The 22616-nt window shown below is 36.1% G+C and overlaps 1 protein-coding gene across 1 annotated transcript in view; it reads right to left on the bottom strand.

The window, feature by feature from the left end:
* SLC16A7 (solute carrier family 16 member 7) overlaps positions 1-22616 on the bottom strand; it is a 192451-nt gene that overhangs the window by 124397 nt on the left and 45438 nt on the right. The window contains exons 3-4 of the mRNA XM_029206717.1: positions 10066-10197; positions 2474-2720 (exon numbers count right to left, since the gene is read on the bottom strand). Coding sequence (XP_029062550.1) covers positions 2474-2690 — 217 coding nt within the window. The 5' untranslated portion in view covers positions 2691-2720; positions 10066-10197. The remainder of the gene's footprint in view (positions 1-2473; positions 2721-10065; positions 10198-22616) is intronic.

The raw sequence follows: 22616 nt of genomic DNA, 5'->3' as shown, positions 1-22616 counted from the left end.
TGGACATGGCAGGTAGTAACAGTTCTATCCAGCAGGCAATGGACCTGGAATTACTTTTCTACTTTTTTTTTTTTTTTTTTTTGCGGTACGCGAGCCTCTCACTGTTGTGGCCCCTCCCATTGCGGAGCACAGGTTCCGGACGCGCAGGCTCAGCGGCCATGGCTCACGGGCCCAGCCGCTCCGCGGTATGTGGGATCTTCCCGGACCGGGGCACGAACCCGTGTCCCCTGCATCGGCAGGCAGACGCTCAACCACTGCGCCACCAGGGAAGCTCTACTTTTCTACTTTTAAGGGAAAGACCAAAGGGTAGGTGAATTTCTGATGACTCTTCTCCATAGCAGAGATGATGTACAAAATGTCTCAGGTCTAATGAGTAAGGACTCTAAGCACTTTTTCCAACTACCTACTCAGAACTCACCTAGATATTATCATCTTCAATCACTACGTACTAAGTATTGTCATGTGTCTAGCATTGCTTTCTTAAAACAACTAGATACAAAATCCCCGTGGATCTTTAATTTACACCTATTTTATTCATCTATTACCCTAAACATTTTAAGGCAGTTTTTTCTAAATTGCTATTTTACCAAACTAAAGTTTTCTTGATGAACTTCAAAAGACTTCTCTTTTGTGTTTTTTAACATTTATATTGTATGTATTAAAAATGGGAAAATCAGAGCACAAATAAAATAAAAACAGTTATTTAATGATAAATATATATTTACTTACTTATAATTTGGCATTGAGATTTATTGGTTTGAGAAAAGTAATTACGTTGTTATTCATTCTAAGCCTCCTTTTAGAGCCAGCTTGGGAGTGGAAGAATGTCATATGACCAGCGTACAGTATCTACTGTTTCTACAGTCATCAGAGATAACACAGGTACAACCTTTAAAGCAACTGTCTAGTGGAGAATCTCAGAAAGTGTTTTAAAAGCAAAGGTTTTCACTGACATATCCAAATAGCACTTTAAAGTTACCTTTTGGTACTGGAACAGAAATCCATCAATTTAACTTAACCAAAAAGGTAATGGAGACATACAGTGGATTAATGTAAAATCACTGACATACAGAAAGTAGAAAATACCCACTAACACACACACACACACACACACACACACACACACACACACACACACACACATGCAGGATTATTTGGGGATCAAATTTTTACCTTGGTAGTACAATAAAAAGATAATACCCTAAAGAATAATTATTATGTCACTAAACAATTGACCTTGGTGGGGCAGTGCCTAAATCAGGTTTGTGGAAGGCCTTGCACAGACCTGGCTCTGCCACTTACTTTATGGAGGTAAGAGAAAGGCAAAAGAGCAGAGTGATTACACGTGTGGGGTCTCAATTTCTATCTGCCACTAATGAGCTGCTTGACCTGGGAAAAGTACTTTATCTTTCTATCTCCTTGGCTATATAATGGAAAGAAGTAATTCTTATTTCACAGAATGTTAAAAGAATCAGGTCATATGACACATAGCAAGCATTTAGAGAGGCCTTAACTGAAAGTAAATATGAACATGTGTTGGATATTACTCCTAACGGTATATCCCCCATCACTATGAACCATATTATCCTCACCTGTAAAGTAAGACATTGAAAGATGATTTGTATAATTTCTTTAAGTGCTTATATTCTGAGTGTCTATCTGTATCTTAAAGTCAAATATCCAGCTGAAAATGAAAACCCTAAAAATCTAAAATGAAAACCCTAAAATCTAAATATTTTAAGTAATGACTAAAAGAAAACTGTAGACAGTCTTGTCTGCTGTTAGGATTGATTTCAAGCAGATAGGTGACATAGCAATGAACTAATAATTCCAATAATTTTCCAATAATTTTTAACAGAAGTAATATGGTACTTATTTATTCGTTATTCCTTATGAATCATACCCTCATTTGAACATGGAATGTAACAAGATAATCATCAGGCAACCATTTAAATTAAAAAATGTCATATTTAGTAAGTACTACAGAGATAAGGAATTATTTTATTCACACGAACTTGAATGGATCCAGAATGTGCATAATAACACTCTATTTTGCAACTTAAAGTGAATTACTTTCTAGGCTTATAGATTGTCAGCAACTTGAGTTTCATTCAGAAAAAAGCAACTGTAGCAGTATTAGGAAATGATACTACCATTATAGTATAGACTCTATTCCAAATTAAATGGATAGGTACCACCCCTGAAAATTCCATAATTTAGTAAATCTTAGTTTGTGCAAAGACATCCTCATTCAAATAAACACTCTAGTAAGACTCAGAATAAAGTGAATAGTTTAAGATGTTGAATTACTAAAATCACTAAAACTTCAGTCCTAATTATACTTCTGGTTGGTTTTAAGTGAGGATAATATGAAAACAGGGCTTTAATGTACCAAGGCACTACATGTAAAATACTGTGGCATGGAGCAATTGCTTTCTTAAACCAGAATTGTATTTAGTCCAAAGAACCTTACCTCCTGCGTACATAACAGCTAGCATAGTGGATGATATCCATGCTATTTCACTGTAGGTAGTGTTGAATATTAGCTGAATTTCTTTGAAGAAAACTGTGACAGCTTTGGGAAATGCATATGAAAATCCAATGGAGATAAAAGCTGCTCCAACCACTACCCAGCCCCATCCTCCATCAGGAGGTGGATGCAGTGGTGGGGAGCCTGCTGGGGGTGGCATTTCCACTCCTCTATTTGGAATTCAAGTAACCTGCATTAAAAAAATGAAATAACAGTTTAAGCCATATTTCCATTTTCATAAATCACTCTTGGTAGTTATTAAAATAATATTATTATAATATTTTTATTCTATTAACTACAACTATGTAATTTTTTCATAAATATTTTTTAGTACTCTGGTACTCAGAAAGTTATCAGAAAATTAACCAAAAAATTGGAGTGAGGTATGTAACTTTGTTATGGGTTACAAATTGAAAGCATTTTGTTTATGGAAACAACAATTACTCAAAGAGAGTTAAGAATTCAGATTTTACTAAAGTACCAACCAAAAAACAAAAGGTATCTCAGTCTGATTTCTAAGATAAGTGAAGCTGTCATCACTTAGAATAATTTCTTAATCCAAAACATTTAAGATTTCCTATACAAAGGTTAAAAGGACCTTACATTACATCTGATGAATTTCACAGAATTAAATAGTAAGCATATTTTAGAATTTTTCCACTTAAAAAAATTATTTATTTATTTATTTTTGGCTGCGTCGGGTCTTCGTTGCTGAGTGTGGGCTTTCTCTAGTTGTGGTGGGTGGGGGCTACTCTTTGTTGCGGTGCACAGGCTTCTCATTGCGGTGGCTTCTCCTGTTGTGGAGCGTGGGCTCTAGGGGCGCGGGCTTCAGTAGTTGTGGCACGTGGGCTCAGTAGTTGTGGCTCGTGGGCTCTAGAGCTCAGGCTCAGTAGTTGTGGCGCACGGGCTTAGTTGCTCCGCGGCATGTGGGATCTTCCCGGACCAGGGCTCAAACCCGTGTCCCCTGTATTGGCAGGAGGATTCTTAACCACTGAGCCATGAGGGAAGTCCTCCACTTTTAATAACTGATAATACTTAAAGACATTTTAGCATAGATCTATTTTCTAAAATTATAGGATTAGAAATTGTGTGATTCTAATGAATTAATTTTAATGTGCTTCCAAAACTGGTGATACCTATCATTTTATGAATGATACATTTTATGAATTGTTCATAGCAATGATATGCTCCCAATCAAATGGATGGTATGTTATTTTTATTCAAAGAAAGGGACTTTCTTTTTGGATATGCCTAGGAACACTTAACTGCTAGCTTTATGGTATAGAGCACCCACTCTCTTGCGGAAGAAATGATCACAAATAGCTTAATACAACTGAAATTAAATTAAAAAAATCTTGGTTCCCTAACATCAGTGTTTCTTTGTAGAGTGATGCTGCTTGCTTGGCCTTTAGCTGTAATCGCCAATATTTCTCAACATCTTTCTTTTACTACTCTCATTCCATTTGTGAATATTTTTCAATTGGAATGTAGAGGAAAAAGGAAACGCTTGTCTGTTGGTAAGACAATATAGAAAATAAGCAAATAAAAGCTAAATTTGCCACTAATTCAGGAAACCTACCAAAAAACTAAACTGTGAACAGACACAGAGGTTTAATTTTTGTTTGATGTCAACTGTATCTAAGATATTTTTGGTGATCTTCTATACGCACCTTCCAGATTTTGAGTGAAAACACTCTTTAAAGTTTTGTATTTTGTCCATAGTTCTACCCAAGGACTTTGCCTTCAGAAACTCACATAGGCAAAATGATAAAAATGAAACTTAAAATAGGTAGAGCACTGTTTCCCTAGAATAAATACTATGATGATGAGTATTAAAATGGAAGTAACAATACGGACAACTATTACCTTCACTCTTTTTCTGAATGTTAATTTTGGCACATATACTTAAGCCTTGTTAACATAATATTTTACAGTATTTCATAGATGGAGGGAAATCGATATAATCTGCAATTAACAGATAACAGGGCTGAAGATTAAAATGCTTATTTTACATTCTGTGAGTCAGGCATATCTGCAAGGAAGTTCTCAGACATTCAGCTTTAATCACTTTTCTTGAGTTTTTTCAGCTCTATTGAGGTATAATTGACAAATAAAAGTGTAATATATTTAATGTGTAACATGATTTGATATACATATACATTATGAAAGGATTCCCATAATCAAGTTAATCAATACATCTATCACCCCATATATTTACTTTTTTTGGTATGAACACTTTATATTCTACTTTCTTAGCAAATCTCAATTTGCACAATATTATCAACTATAGTTACCATATTACACATTAGATCCTGAGAACTTATTCATCTTATAACTGGAAGTTTGTACACTTTTACCATCCTCTCTCCATCTCTACAGTGTTATTATGTAGAATTTGTCTTTCTCTGTCTAGCTTATTTCACTTAGCATAATGCTCTCCAGTTTCATCCGTGTTGTCCCAAATGGCAGGATTTCATCATTTTTTAAAGCTGAATAATATTTCACTGTGTGTGTGTGTGTGTGTGTGTGTGTGTGTGTGTGTGTGTGTGTATACATTTATTTACCCATTCATCTGTCAATGGACACTTAGTTTGTTTCCATATCTTGGCTACCGTGAGTAATGCTTCAGTGAACATGGGAATATCTCTTCGAGATAATGATTCCCTTTCCTTTGTATATGTACCCAGAAGTAGAACTGCTCAATCATATGGTAGTTCTATTTTTAATTTTTTGAAGAACCTCCAAACTTTTTTCCATAGAGGCTGAAACAGTTTACACTCCCACCAACAGCATAAAAGCCTTCTGTTTTCTCTACATTCTTGCCAGTATTTGCTATTGCTTGTCTTTTTGATAACAGCCATTCTAACAGGTATGAGGTAATATCTCATTTTGGTTTTGACTTTCATTTCCCTAATCATTAGTGACGTTAAGCACCTTTTCATGTACCTGTTGGCCTTTTATATATCTCGTTTAGAAAAATATCTATTCAGGTCCTTTGCCCATTTTAAAATTGGGTTATTTGTGTTTTTTGCTATTGAGTTGTATGAGTTCCTTGTATATTTTAGATATTAACCTCTTATTGGATATGTGGTTTACATGTATTTTTTCCCATTTCATAGGCTGCCTTTTCATTTTGTGGACAATTTGCTGTGCAGAAAGTTTGTAGTTTAGCTTTCGTTTAGTAGTCTCACTTGTTTATTTTTGCATTTGTTGCCTTTGCTTTTTGATGTTAAATCCAAAAAAATTATCACCAAGGCCAATGTCAAGGAGCTTACCCCCTATATTTTCTTCTAGGAATTTTATGGTTTCAGGTCATGTTCAAGTCTTTAATCCATTTTGAGTTGAGTTTTGTATATAGTTTAAGATGGGGGTTCAGTTTCATTCTTTTGCATGTGGATATCCAATTTTTCCAGCACCATTTACTTAAGACACTATCTTTTCCCCATTGTATATTCTTGGCACCTTTGTCAAAAATTAATTGACAAAATACATGGATTTATTTCTTGGCTCTCTATTCTGTTTCACTGATCTATGTGTCTGTTTTTATGACGATACCACACTGTTTTTATTATCTGGTAATAGAGTTAGAAATCAGGGAGTGTGATACCTCCAGCTGTTCTTTCTCAAGATTGCTTGGCTATTCGGGCCTTTTGTGGTTCCATATGAACTTTAGGATTGATTGTTCTATTTCTGCAAAAAATGTCATTGGAATTTTGATAAGGATTGCATTGAATCTGTAGATTGCTTTGGGTAGTATGAACATTTTAACAATATTAATTCTTCCAATCAATGAGCACGGAATATCCTTCCATTTATTTCTGTCTTCAATTTCTTTCATCAGTGTTATAATTTTCAGTGTATAGATCTTCCACCTATTTGGTTAAATGTATTCTTAAGTATTTTATTCTTTCTGATGCTATTGTAAATGAAATTGTTATCTTAATTTCTCTCTCCAATAATTCATTGTTAGTGCTTAGAAACACAATTGATTTTTATATATTGGTTTTGTATCCTGCAACTTTACTGAATTTGTCGATTAGTTCTAACAGTTTTTTGGTGGAGTCTTTAGGGTTTTCTATAATATAAGGTCAAGTCATCTGCAAACAGACAATTTTACTTCTTCCATTTAAATTTGGATGTTGACTTCTTTTTCTTGCCTAATTGCTCTGACTAGGATTTCGAGTACTTAATCACCATTTGTTTGTCCCGATCTCATTAACTGATACTTATAGTTCTGGATTTTCCTTCCAGTTTAATGCTGAACCAAGGAATGGAATAATCCTCGCGTAGGTTTTTGGCGTATCTATTGGCTTTTTCTATTGCCTTCTTTTATTTCTCCTTTTGGATAATTGTGGTAAAGGTTCTATTCTATTTTTGAATTAGATCAACAATTACATTTTATTTTATTCACTTTATAACATTGATATAGTTATAAAGCAATAATCAGCAAACATTTCCTGTAATGGGTGAGATAATATTTTAGGCTCTGCAGGCTGTATGGTCTCTCTCATAACTACTCATCTTAATAGTTTTAGCGCAAAAGCAGCCACAGACAATACTATAAAAAAATGGGTGTGGATGTTCTAATAAACTTTTATTTACAAATTAGACCAAGGTTTATTGTTTGCTGATCCCTGTAATAGAATACCATTAGAAAACCAAGAAAAGAAAGAAATTGTACATAATCACACTAACCTTACACAATATTATTAGTAATTTTGTATATCTCTTTTCATTATTTTTCTATATTCCAATATTTCTGATGAATGTAAATAATATTGTAATCATATAGATCATACAGATCTAATTGTATATACTGCTTTTTCATTATTATTTTTTATTATTTGTCTTTAAGTTCTTTTTTTTTGATTAGATAAGTGGCGCATTCCAATTTTTACAAAATATGGAAAATGCAAAAGTATAAACCAGAATAAAATACTGTCAAATAAAATCTTCAATTGCCACCATGGTTTACAGAGAAAGTACCTTCTCCCTCCCATTTTTTGTTTTTATATCCATTTACATCTGTTTTTATACCCATACATTTAGAAGTGCTGTTTGGAAAGCCACCTCAAATTATTGTTTCAGAAGTTGGGGTAGAAGTGACAAAGGCATCTACCTTTTTATTAGGGACTGTGAATAGAAATGTTTTATAATTTAAAAAGTTTTAAATGGTAGAGGGAAGGCAAATCCATTTTATTTTTCCAAGAAGATACAACAAAAGCATGATAACAAGTTACTTCTCTCTGACTACATACACACAGACAATATGGCTCTAGATATAGTGACAGTAACTAGATGGAATAGTTTCAAAAGTTCAAACTGCTTGTCTCTTACCTTACTGATTTAAATGTATTATAATCTAACAAACCTATAACCTAATCTATAGGTATACAAAAATGAATAAAGGGATCTCTGACTCAAATATTGAGTACTCTTGCTAAGTGCTTATTAAATATTTATTTGCTCAGTTAAATTTCCACAAAAGCCCTATAAGATGCTGTACCTATCTTTTAAATAAGACTAAAGCTCAGAAAATATTAGAAACTAGACCCAAGTAAAACAATAATGTCAGGGACTGGATTTCACTAATCACTGCTGACTCTTAAAATTACATAAATAGAATTAGAAATAATACTCTTGGTTAATGTATTTAGAAGAGGAAATAAGCCAAAAAAAAAAAAAACTAGGTATTTTTTATTATGTCTTCTCTGCATGTCTAAAATATTCTTATGGGTCAAAAGAGTCAAAGACAATTTTCAAGACTGTAAGAAAATAACTTGAAAAATTCTCTCCATGGATACATTTGTATGTTAGAAACCTACCCAAAATGTCAGGAAAACTATAGCATTAAGGTCAAATGAGAAGCTTTCGCCACAGACAAATAATGCACACAGTGTACATCCTATTCAAAAATGGACACATCACAGCAGGGACCTTCTGTAAGCTCATTAATATTTTACAGATGCCAACTGTTCAGATCGATCCAAAACACCGTATCTTGTCAAAGAATGATTTTGAAAAGATTTGAATGTCTTCAGAATGTTTATGGTCTGCTTTTGTAATCATTTTTGCTTTATTGGAAACAATAAAAATTTATCTATCTATGTAATTTGGTTTCTCTTTGGTCATCAGTTAATCCAACATGATGGATTTACAGCATATGAGCACTGGAAATAGCATCTTTTTTTTTTTTTTTTTTGCGGTACACGGGCCTCTCACTGTTGTGGCCTCTCCCGTTGCGGAGCACAGGCTCCGGACGCGCAGGCTCAGCGGCCATGGCTCACGGGCCCAGCCGCTCCACGGCATGTGGGATCTTCCCGGAACGGGGCACGAACCCGTGTACCCTGCATCGGCAGGCGGACTCTCAACCACTGCGCCACCAGGGAAGCCCAGAAATAGCATCTTTTAAAAAGTATAATGCTTAAGGAAGACAGAGAAGGAAAGAGACAGATTGTAAGTACTGGCTAAACCAGCTGAAAATAGCACTCGGTCTTTGAAAGTTGTCTAAATAATCTGAATTTATATATTATTGAATTTTGTTACTATATTTTTAAGGTAGTCAAATTTCTTATTGTGTGGAAATCAAATAAATCTAGAATAATACTAAAGAAATACCAAATGGCACTTGTAAGGGGTAAACTACTTTTTGTTGTATTATCAGAGTATAAAAACTATCATGAGGTTTAAAGTCCTCATTCTGCAATTTTCCTGCTTGCATAAAGGAATCTAAAACATCTTTCATTATTAATTTATGATTTTAAACTATTGTACCTTTTATCACCTCTATATTCTGGAGTAAACACTTAGAAATACAACTGGATGATTTATTTTTCAGCCATTTCACAAATCATAAATAACATTTCTAAATAATCTTAAATCCATTATTTTAAAATCATTATATCAATATAAATATTGAAGTTTACTAATATTCAAATCATGTTATTACTATTAATATTGAAATTTACTAATGATCTAGGTTAATGTTGGGATTTCCATTTTATAGACAGAAATCTATGCTCATAGAAAAGTGAAGTGGCCTTTAAAAAAGCATTATATGATGGAGTTATTTTTTCCTCAGAACTTTGTTTTCTGTATTATTTTTTCATAGTTCACCAGTTTATCTCAGTACATGATCTTTATACTCTTTCTCCAGCATATTTACTTGATTTTAATTATAATTGCATCCTCCTGGTTGCAAGTCACCACTCAGATACCTCTTCACTTCCTTATCTCCAGCTGTCTTGTTTCTTCCATTTAAATTGACATCTTACAATCTCTTAGCTGAATCATTGCTGAGTAGACCAAAATCAATTAACCCTTGAAAAATGCCACTTCCAAGATTATCAACTGTTCATTATTAACAACCCTTGAGCTAACCAATAGTTCAGACCCAATTCATATACACTCATTGGCCTCACGTTATTTTCCTGTGCACAATTCTGTAATATTTTATACAACTTATGTCTGTCGTGTCTTGTTCCTTTTATTTGTGGGCATAATCAAGAAAAACAGAGTGAAAAGTATAATTTTACCTGTTGACAGATGCTCTCTTGAACAGATTTCTTTGGATTATGTGTGATATTGTTAAACCTTGTCACTGTTGCTTGAAGTGTGATATTTGAAGGCAATACAAAGGAAGAGAGGTAGAGCAGACTCTGGATTATCTAAAGAAATAGAAAAACAGGCGTTACATATATAATTGAGATCCAGAAGCCTCATTAGGGTCACTACCTTTAATTCATCCAATAAATTTTGACCCTGTTTTAATAATTAACAAAATTGAATATATATATATATGTGCATATATATTTGTCAATCTATTGATTGAATTATTAGGTATGAACAAAATAATGAAATGTGTGCAGGAGAAAAAAAATTAGAAGTATGAAATGAAGATTAGTTTTTTTTAAAATAAATAATGGTAAATTACATATCTACCATTGTGAGAAGGAAATTTATTGGCATTCATTAGCTGTCACTCAAATAATTCCCTATACTCATTTAAATAATTTACTCTGAAATTCAACTAATAAAATATCTATTGACAAGGAAAATAAATATAAAATTTAAAAGACAGTTATTAGAAATACTATCAATAATATACATGCCTTACAGTGAGACACACTGAGTCATGAAAATGAAACAAAAAGTATTTTAGAAATCTTATGATTTAGAAATCAAATGTCTTAATCAGATCTGGGTGATAGATGAATATGCTAATAAATCTCCCTAATACATCAAATGCCTTTATTTCAACTTAAATCTGGTACTGAGTATACAGATGCTAGTACTTAGGGTTTATTTTGCTTGGGTCAAACATTCCTTTGCCGAGATCAAAGCTAAGGAAAAGTTAACTCTGTCAGTTAAATACCCAGTTGCCTGCCTTGCATCCAGGGCCACTTATCCTAAAGTGTTGAAGTCGATGCAACCACCAGGCCAAATGAGGTTTGTATGAGAGGATGAGGAAAGTCTGTGATCTAGTTGCCTAGTCAGTGAGAAACTGAGGGTGGGGATTAGAATGAAGATTAGTACTGGAATTAGAAAGTCATGGATAAAATCTGAGAAATAGATAAGGCCGGAATTAAAGTTTTAACTTATGCTAGGAATGGAGAGTTCACACTCAGTAGGTCTCCTACATCTGGGATAACAGCAGGGAGAAGAGGCTTACATCTGCTCTGGACCTACCAAGAGGCTTGGAAGCCTTTGTGACTTTTTTAAGCCGAGTAATTTAAGGGTGGCAGCTCCACCCTACCACAAGTAACCGGCCCATCCAAATGCAGAAAACCCTTCTTATATTTGGAGGAAATACATTTTCTGTCAGTTTCCTCTGGCAGAGAGAGTTGCCTGGAGTTTAGGGCAAAGCCTCAGAGGAAAGCCTCAGGCATTCCTGACAACTGGGCTCTGACCCTCCATCTATGCTTAATTATCATCATGGTTCATGGAGGTCAGCATAGGGGCCAGAACAAGCAAACATGACAAGGCCACATTTTAAATGCTCACCAACATTTCTACACAATTGTCACAGAGCTTTATTAACCTGACGGGTCTAGTTTCCTCCAGAAAGACCAACCCGTATCCAGATGTTTTTTCAACAAATTGGCCAACAATCCAGGAATCCTCTGTGATAGTTATAACTATATTAATCTATTTTACATCTCTTTCTCAATACCTATTAAACTATCATATTTTTATACACATTTAAGCAAATAAACTCGTACAGTGCATATATTGGTCCTTAGTTTTAAAAATGAAAGTCAGTGTTTTAAAATTTGTGTGTCTGATGAAAAAACCAAGAGAAGAAACAACAATCCTTAATATAGGAAAGGTTTCCTTTAATTCAGGAAAGAAACAATTTTGGAGACTGAGTCCAAATAGGCATAAAGCTTAAAGCTTATTCTCCCCTACAAAAGCAGTGTTAATTACTATAGCTAGAAGCTGGGCTGTGGTATCAGCTATCAATAATTTGGTTTGTTAGCAATTCACATATATGCCACATGTTTTATGATGGGTTTTACTTATAACAGGGAGCTTAAAAAATGCTTTAGAGCTTTCAATTTTTTTAAAAGATTCCATTAGTTATCATAATCCCACGAACTAAGAGGAAGTGGTATTTTTAATCTCATTTATAGACAAGAGCATAAGGAATCGGAGGTACGAAGAGATTTTTCCAAAGTGTAATATTCAATAAGTGATCACCCTGATACCATGACTAGTATCTTTCTGTTAGGCCCATTGTTACTGATTCCACCTTAACACACCAACTTGGAGGCTGCTTTTTCTGCTTATAAATATACTCCTTCTGTTTTATTTTTATGGTGAATTTCCAAATTTCTATTCTTGTACATATGCTTGTCTGTCTTGTCCATCAGAATTCAAATATCTGTTCTTTGGGATACTAAATGCCAACTATCCTTCAAAGTCTTTAGAAAATGCATCATTATTCCAGCTTATTTACATGTCCTTTCTATAATGTTTTTGAGTATATAGACTATAATATATCATTGTCGTTAACAAAAAGGTGGCTTGATGACTACCGAAAACATCTGTCTGCTTCAAGTGTTTTTCAAAAACTTTATGTGGTAGGATGTGCTGAAGCCCAAGAATTGTGCCTTCCCTTCTAGAAATCAATATGGGTTGATTAATCTATGGAGAAGAAAGTGTAGGACAAAGGAGTAAAGGAACTATTGAAGTGATGGTCAATGCTTAGATCCTAGTGCTATATTCAAGGCCCTTTTCTCATTCAGTTGTACAGAATATCAGAATGTGCCTTTATATACTTGGTGAATAATAACTCTTCAACTTCCTAAATCTAACCAGGCTGTATCAATTTTATGAACCCTTATCAAGTTTATGCTTCAAAATAGCTCAGAAATAATGTACTTAGCAAACTAAGTCCCAAATTAAATCAACAGATGTTTGGAGACTACCGCCTTCACTATAAATTCTTTTAGGTAGCCTATAGATAAAGCATGAGCTGTGTTTCACATCCTACCTATAAAGTGAACTACGTTTTCACCTATAGGAATTAGTACGTTCCTTAGAGAATAATGAACTGGTCTTTTTGCTCTCCATTCCCTCTTTCTTATACAAAGGATACAGTAACATCAAATTAATGTACAATGTTTAAGTTTAGGTGACAACTCACTCAGTTTTATAATGGGAATTAAACAGAACCAAATCTTTTCTTTTCTAACATGTAATTGAATTAAAATTGGAATCTAATCCTGGGAGGTTATTTTATTCTTCAAAGTGGGCCACCTTTTACATCCTACCGACTGATTTACTTTGACAACTAGACAGCAGAGATATCAATAGTGCATAGCCCCCAAAATGTTAGTAACACAAAACCTATTTTTAGGTGTAAACTCGTGCTGTAGTTAAAGGACTCTGAGAATGCTAATTGATAACAAGGGTCAAACTAACTGCAGATGTTTTTGTAATGGGAGAATTAGAAAAAATAATATGAACCAGCACCTAATTATTTATGAAGAATTGGATGAATATCCCATATCAGACAATTCCTCTAATTTATAATACTATACTTTTAGAATTGTGTAAAAGCAGTTGTAGTGAGCTGAATAGTGGCCCTCAAAAAGATATGTCCATGTCCTAATTTCCAGGACCTGTAATATACCTTATGTGATCCTATAGACTGAATGCTTATATTCCACCCCACCCCCCACAAAATTCATACACTGATACCTAATGATCTTGGAGGTGGGGCTTTTGGGAGGCAATTAGGTCATCAGAGTGAAGCCCTCATGAATGGGATTAGTGCCTTTGTAAATGAGACCCCCAGAGAGCTCCCTTACCCCTTCCACCAACTGAGGATACATTGAAAGACGGATGTCTAAGAATAAGGAAAAGGACCCAACCAGACACTGAATCTGCTGGCACCTTGATCTTGGACTTCCCAGCCCCCATAACTGTGAGAACTACATTTCTGTTATTTATAAGTCACCTAGTCTACAGTATTCTGTTATAGTGGCCCTAACAGACTAAGATAAAAGTTGGTACTGGGAATGGGGTGCTGTTACAGCAAATACCTAAGAATGTGGAAGTGGCTTTGGAACTGGGTAACGGGTAGAAGCTGGAGGAGTTTTGAGGTGCATGCTAGAAAAAGGCTACGGCCATAAGTGGACCGATCATTAAGGGCAATTCTGGTGAAAGCCAGGAAAGAAAAGAGGAGACCTATAGAGAAAACCTCAGCTTTCCTAAGTAATCCTGAACAGAATGTTGGTAGAACTATAGAGGGTAAAGGTCATTCTGATGAGGCCTCAGACGTAAATGAGGAATATGTTACAGGATAATGGGAGAAAGGAGATCTTCATTATAAAGAGGCAAAAATCTTGGCTGAATTGTGTTCATCTTTGAGTGCTAGTGTTGAACTGTGAGTAATGAAATTGGATATTTAGCTGAAGCTATTTCTAAGCAAAGTGTTGAAGGAGTGTCCTTGGTTCCTCCTGACGCCTTACAGTAAAATGAGAGAAGAGAGAAATGACAAAAGGACAGAATTGTTAATCAGAGCTTAAAGATTTGAACAACTCTCAGCCCATCCATATGGAACAGAATGAGCATATATGATTGGAAGAAACTCAGTGTATGGACAAAACACCATTTGATATTATTAATCGGCCATCTCAGCAGAAGCAGGAGCTATTGCGGAAAACAATGGAAGAATAACCCCAGAGATAATTCAGAAATCATCAGGGCTGCCCCTCCCATCACAGGCCCAGAGTAAAAGGGTCCCAAGGGCACAGTGAATTCAAAGGAGGGGCTGCCTGAACCTACGGGACATTGGGGTGTGCTGCCAGGTGCTGCCTCACAACATGGGCTCTGCTCTCTGCACTCCAGCTCTGTGCTCCTTGGCTGCCTCAGGTGCAGATCCAATGGGCTGCGGTTTGGTGTCATGGTGGCCACCCCTATGGAGGACACAGGTGGCGAACGTTGGCAGTGTCCACACTCCCCTATCATCTCTGCCAGTGTACAGAGTGCAAGAGCCGTGGGGGCATAGCTGCATCCACCTAGATTCCAAAAGATGCCTGGCAGAGCTCTCACTCAGGGAGAGCTATGGGTACAAGAGCCCATCCTACAGGGGCAGAGCCCAGGCAGAGAACTGCAGGGGTGGGGCTACTACAGAAAGCCCCAACTAGGGTGATGTCCAGTGTACCCCGGGGATGGAGCTGTTCTTAAGATCATTGGAATGCGATTCCAAACCCAGGAAAGTCATAGCCAGGGAACTCAGACCCGTGAGTGCTGTGTGGGTGAGACTGCAGTCCCAGTGGGTCCATAAGGTAGAGCATCCAGTCAAAGATCATTCTTGATCCTTAAGGTTTAATGTTGGAATTTGAACTTACTTGGGACCTGTTACCCCTTTCTACTTTCCCATTTCTCCCTTTTGGAATGGGAATGTCTCTCCTATGCCTGTCTCACCATTATATTTGGAAGATTTCACAGGTTCACAGACGGAGAGGAATTTGCCTCAGAATGAACCATACATTAAGTCTCACCCATATCTGATTTAGATGATACAAATGAGACTTTGGACTTCAGAGTTTGAGTTGAATCTGGAATGAGTTAAGATCTTTGGGACTATTGGGATGGAATGGATGTATTCTGTGTGTGCAAAGGACATGAATTTTAGAAGACCAGATATGGAATGCTACAGACTGAAAATGTTTGTGTCCCCTCCCCCTCCCCCCGCCAGATTCATAAATTGATACATAATCCCCAGTGTGATAATATTGGGAGGTGGGGCCTTTGGAAGGCAAAGGTGGGGCCTTTGGAAGGCAATTAGGTCATGAGGGTGAAGCCCTCGTGAATGGGATTATTGCCCTTATGAAAGAGGCCCAAGAAATCTCCTTTCTGCCATGTGAGGACATGAGAAGATGGCCACCTATGAACCAGGAAACCGGTTCTCACCAGACACCGAATTTGCTAGCACCTTAATCTTGGACTTCCAAGCCTCCAGAAAGCCACTCAGTCTATGGTGTTTTGTTATAGCAGCCCAGAGGGCAAAAGATGTGATTAAAGTAAGGATCTTAAGAGAGAAGTTTATCCTGGATTATCCAGGTGGTCCCTAAATGCCATGTATTCTTATGAGAGAGACAGACACACAGAAGGAAAGGCATGGAAAGTAGGCAGTGATATGAAAATGAGGCAGAGCAGAAAGTGATGCAGCCACAAGCCACAGAATGTTGTTTGGTGCCAGCAGCTAGAAAAGGCATGGAGCAAATTCTCCCCTAGAGCCTCTTTAAGGAGTGTGGTCCTGCTGACACCATGTGAAGTGTGAGAAAAAAAATATCTACTGTTTTAAGCCACCAAGTTTGTAGTAATTTGTTACAGCTGCCCTAGGAAACTAATATAGCAGTAGTGATGGCACCGTTTATGAAAGTCATGAACCCAGCAATTCCAAAGATGTCTCTCTTATAAGCACTTTCGCACAACTTTGCAAAGAAACATGTACAAGATGTGCAGGGGAGCATCATTTATAACTGTGGCAAACTGAAAGTCACTAGGAAAATGGGTAAATTGCTACACATCCATAATAAAGTACTACACAACTGTAAAAAGAATGAAGTAGATCTATATGCACTGATATATAATATCGCTAAAAGTATACAAATGCAATAACAGCAAGCTATAAAAAATATGATTCCATTTATTCTAAATACACACATAAAGACTTACACGTGAAGACTTAGGTCTACATATTTCTATCTGCATACAAATTATCTAGAGCAATACTAAAAAGCTATTAATAGGTGACTTTGGAAAGTAGTTATATATTTTTGAAATGTTTAATTACATAATAAGTATATCTCATTTTTCAAAACTTTACAAAAATGCTGAAACACAAAACTTTATTATGAAATATAAATATATCCCCTTAGTTGTTAACCTGGTTGTGAGTTGTAGCAGGTAGTTCTATTTGTATTTTACATAGGATTTTCATAATTTTTTTCTACTGCTTTTTTTTCTGCTAGCTAAATTTTAATCAACTAAGGTAAAAAGGAATTGGCCCCTGCTTACAGATCTTATGGAGTAGCTCTCATAGTGTGGCTCCAGCTGAGCAGCATAATCGTAAGCTGGTACCTTTTTAGAAACGTAGATTCTGGGGTACCACCTCAGATTTAGTGAACGAAGCTCTGGAAGTGAGACCCAGCAAACTGCAGTTTAGTAAGTCCTCCAGGTGATCCTGATGCCCACTAATGTGTAAATGCTGCTGGTCTAGCTCTTCCTCCAACACACCTACAAGTGTTGGCTGCAATAAATGTAATAAACTCTCTGTAGTTCTTGAGCCATCATGGTCTATTGACTCCTCTGCCTACCGAACGGCTGAAGCTACCTGGGAACCACTGCTCTTTTCAGAATCCTGAACATATTCAGTTCCATCTATGACATACCACTTTGTCAGCTGTAGCCTCATGATTCTATGACCGCTGCCCCTTATGTCTCTTGAATAATCATGTTTATGGTATGGGAAAACTAAAGACAACCTAAAGACCCAAATTTGGAAAGTGAGTGAATATATTACGGTCATCTACTTGATAAACCATTATACATACATTAAGTGATAGTTATGAAAATTATAACATGGGAAATATTTATTATATAATATTTAATGAAAAGCTCATATGTCTGCAAAATTTAAAATATGTGACAAAAATGATACATAAAAAGAAAAAAATAGGACATAGTAAGAGGGTGAGGATTGTAGAAAAATTATATTTCTCTATTCAAATTTAGGATAATACTATTATAATATCTGTTTTTTGATTTATCATAGTGCATACTTTATTCATTTATTTATTTTTGGCTGTGTTGGGTTTTTGTTGCTGCGCGCGGGCTTTCTCTACTTGTGGTGAGTGGGGGCTACTCTTTGTTGTGGTGCACAGGCTTCTCACTGCGGTGGCTTCTCTCGTTTATTGCGGAGCATGGGCTCTAGGCGCGCGGACTTCAGTAGTTGTGGCACATGGGCTTAGTAGTTCTGGCTCGCAGGCTCTAGAGCGCAGGCTCAGTAGTTGTGGTGCATGGGCTTAGTTGTTCTGCGGCATGTGGGATCTTCCCGAACCAGGGATTGAACCCGTGTCCCCTGCATTGGCAGGTGGATTCTTAACCACTGCGCACCAGGGAAGTCCCCTGTAATATCCTGATATATAAAATACTTTAAGTTAATATTATACATTTAATGATTTGCCCTAGTTTGCGGTTTTATAATTACTTTGAAAAATATTTTAATTTTAACTAGTCTACAACCATTTCAAAAATGTAAGGTTATATAGTGAAATTGGAAGCTGTATTTTATTTAAAGATCTCACCTCCATTTTTTAAGTTCCCCTTTTGTTTGTTTTATGTCATTTTGTTTTTAGTTATGCCTAAATGAGATTATGAGGCTCTTGCATAAGTTGTAAAGAATATACCCAGAGATGGTCCCCACACTTAAATTTAGATATAAATTACATTAGCTGATTACCAATTACCTATATAAATAACATTTACTGTTACCTATTTTGTTACAAGTAAGCATCATTGAGTAAGACAGTTGATACTTTAACATAAATTTTCTTGTAATTCTGTTTAGTAGCTATTACCTCCATTTTTCAGACAATGAAATTCAACCATGTCAACTATCTTTTAAGTCCACCTGCAGCATTTGTTTTGAACTAGGCTCTTACAGAGTTAAGAGCTATACACTTCCTATTGTCTTCATGTTAATTTTCAGTCATGAACTGCTTGAAGTGTTCATATCACCACCCCGTCTCCACCCTCCTGTGTTTTGCCTGTTCGAATACTTGCTTTGCTTGTGGTCACTTGCCTGAGTTTTCTGCCCTCCATCCATTCCAGCTGTGTGCTTTTCAAAGACTTCAGGAGACACTCAATTAGTTGCTAATTTGGTAATTTTGCCAACATAGGAAGAGGAAACAAAAGCTGGAGCCCACAGAAAAGTAACCATTCAGCAGATTCAAGAAAATGGTATTAGCGGTCAGGATTTAAACTTCAAAGAGAAGGGCTGTGAAACTCTTCGGAAACTAGTCAAGTTATCAGTTGTTTCTTCTACTATACACTTACAAGTGAATTAAATTTTTAATTTTATTTTTTGATAGTAATTATTTGCCCCCTACCCATCCTTGTCGTGCTTCTCTGCAGGCAAAGTATACTCGATACCCCCTGACTTTGGACTTGTTTTGTCAATGGAATATAAGCCAATGATGTATAGTCCATGTCCAAGAGTGAGCTTAAAATGTTTGCATGTTTTGACTTTACACCCGTAGTCTTTACCTTCCAATCTGAGAACGTGTCCCTTTAGTCTGGGTCGCTAAAAATAAGAGTATGTTTGGAGGTCAGCCAAGCTCACCAGAGACAACCAGAGTGATAGCTGATCCATAGCCTTCAAGTAGCAAAAACAAGAAATAGATATCTGTTGTTGTCAGCCCCAGCAAAATTTGAGGTTGGGTGTTTAAAACGAAATCCTAAAATATGTGGCATTGGCTTTAGAGATGGACAGCTGGTGGTGAGGACCCTGTTAGAAGAGGTTAGAAAAATGTAAAATATTTGGTAAAATTTTGCCTATGATATCTTAAAAGAGGCAGAAAATACACACAATGCAGTTGGGGTTCTGGGACAAGAGATAAGGAGAAAATATGTTGGTAGCATTAGTTGGTGGTTATTAGACCTGTTTAATAAGTACTAGGAGAGGCAATAAAGTCATGATAGATTTGATCTGTTTGCAAGCAGGGATGAGAAGAGAAAAGGCACAATGCATGTATTATAGGACTTGCAGGACTGAAAGACACATCCCCCAGCCCCCCACCCATCTTTAGCTTGGTAAAACTTTTTCAAGTGAAGACACTCCCTCAGGGCAAAAACTAAATCCAAAGGTTACTAAAGCAAGGAAAAGACCAAACCAACGGTGTGGCTTTTGTACCTTTTCTTAGAATCTCTTACAGGCTTAAGTCAGATCCCAGTAAATTCTTTCAGTTTGAAAAATATTTAGGAGTGGGGGTAGAAAAGAGACCAATCGTGTAGTCCCTGAAGTTCTAACAAACTCAAATTTTCTGTAATTCAGTATATTTAGAGCCTCGCAAAGAAGTGAGAGTGTTACTATTTGCACTAACTGAAACCAACTAATTAAAAAAATACTCTTCAAAACATTATACTATAAAATGTACTATCACCTTGGACAGAAAGGAAGAGTGACTGTTGGAAATGTCAAATGACCAAGTGATTGAAATAACTCCAATATCTTGTAACTTGCTTTATGTCACGTACAGGATATAACACCATGGAAAGTGTAAGTACATACAATAAATGTCATGAAAGTGTTGTAACCCTATAAGCAAGTGACATTCACGCTGGCTCTTAGTCTCCTTATTTGTGAAAAGCCAGAGCAGGAGTAAGTGTTATCTGAGGTCCCTTTCAGCTCATTTTTGATTCTATGATACTAAAACACATAGTTCTATTTTATAGACTTTCTTAACATGTGAAATACAAATTTCTTCTCTTCTCTGGGAAAAGTCTACTGCTGTTCAAAAACAAGTAATGAACAGACAGACATTAATTGAGCAAGATTCTACAAACTATGGGCTGAATGAGAAAAGTTCTTTTGAAAGAGTCATCTGAAGGAATTCCATTACATACACAGACAGGGTCACGTGTTTAATTAAATACAGAGGCTTTTAGAGGCCAAGTATTAGTTCCTTAAGTGTGCTTGGAATTTTATTCAATTCCCAAATCACAATTTAGTTCCCATAAAAGTTATTGTACAAGATCCTCAAAGGAACTGGTATATATTTGAATAGTTTTTCATTTATTTATCAAAATAAAATATTGAAGCATACTTTCATGTTCTTTAATAGAATATGTTCCCATAAAAGTGGGACAGTTTGGTTGTGTTGCCAATAAATCACATGAAGATATTTTTCAAAGATAGAATGAAAACAGCACCTCACCTATTATATATTTTAAATGTTTAAAGAATGATGTAATATTTCAATTCATACACTATATGTTTTTAGTTCCCATATTTGCCAAATTTTATACACTTAAATAAAAAAATTATATTGTACAACTACCAAATGGGAATCATGTCAATCATATATTGGTCGATAAAAATATCACATTCAATAGAATTTAAATAGTCACTAAAGGTATCATTAATAATGTATGAGTTGACTATTTACAAACATGCCAAAAGGTATTCCTCTTGTCAAACATATATAAATTTTATGACAGTGGCATCGTGGGGATGTTAACTGCAGTCATTTCTTATGAAGGATCGATAAAACCTAGCTGAAACAGGCAGAGCTGAAAGTGATCACTTTCGTCACGTTTTATGACATTGTAAAGACTCGCCATGAAGATTCTCTCTAAGGAAACCTCCCTGTGAAGCTCCACAGAATTCGCTATTTCAAGCCCTCGTATTTAGAATTGGATGTTACTGTTATGATATTCACTGAACACCGATCATGAAGTTGGTGCTGACTGGAACAAAAATGAACCCAAAGTTAAATATAACCTAGATAAGAGCTACAGGAGCCTCTGAAAAGAAATCAATTGGTTCAATTCTGCTTGTCACTTCTAGAAGGTCACCAGAAAGAAGCATCGTCCCAAATGCAGAGAAAAGAAAAACTCTTTCTCCTTCCCTCTTCCTTACTGTACTAGTCAAGACGGTGAATCCCACAAAAATACACAAACAAACACAGTCCTCTGAGAATTGATGACACACTTGTACTACACCAAATTAGAAGGAATGAAATTACGGGAAACGTTTCACCTTTGCACGCTGCATCCATCTTTCTCCCCCTTAGCTTTCTCCTAAGGGCCTGTAGGCTCCCTTCTTTCAGGTTTGGCTGCCAACTGGGCAGGGAAGATATCAATAAGCCCAAGCATCATCTTGATCCTAATTTAATTTCTCTACCTTTAAATTATTTTATTAGTTTAATTTTGTCCTTGCCCTTTCCCTTTACATCCTAGCATCAACTCATTCTCCCAGACCAGATATGCTCCTGCCTGACTGCAGACCATTCTGTTCCAGGCTATTCACTCAGGTTTGTTCTAACTTTGTTGCAGGTTGGATGAAGAGTTCTCACTTCCTTGCCCTAACACTTCCTTTACATTCCTTCACGCTCCACAAGAGAGTGCGATGCTTTCTCTGACTTCTTGTTTGCCAGTCCCACACATCCCAGTCTGACAGACAGCATAGGAAGTAGCTGATAGGAGTCACAGGCTGCCATCCTTTCTGCTCTGCTCACAGGAATGCCAACATTCCAAACCTGGGAAAAACAGGAAGGGGATTCCTATATTTTACCGTCATTGGAAACAAACCTTTCCTTCCAGCTGGGTCCTACAGAAAAAGGCATCCCTCTTGTTTTCTCATGCTATCCATTTACTTATCATTTTTTTAACTTTTTACTTTATATTGGAGTATAGTTGATTAACAATGTTGTATTAGTTTCAGGTGTACAGCAAAGTGATTCAGTGATACATATACATGTATCTATTCTTTTTCAAATTCTTTTCCCACTTAGGTTGTTGCATAATATTGAGCAGAGTTCCTGTGCTATATAGTAGGTCCTTGTTG

This window comes from Monodon monoceros, unplaced genomic scaffold (genome assembly GCF_005190385.1).
Source record: "Monodon monoceros isolate NGI ecotype Baffin Bay Population unplaced genomic scaffold, NGI_Narwhal_1 Super_Scaffold_6, whole genome shotgun sequence".
In the NCBI taxonomy this organism is placed as follows: Eukaryota; Metazoa; Chordata; class Mammalia; order Artiodactyla; family Monodontidae; genus Monodon; species Monodon monoceros.
The sequence above is the reverse complement of the archived record's forward strand: the minus strand, read 5'-3'. Positions and strand labels throughout refer to the sequence as shown.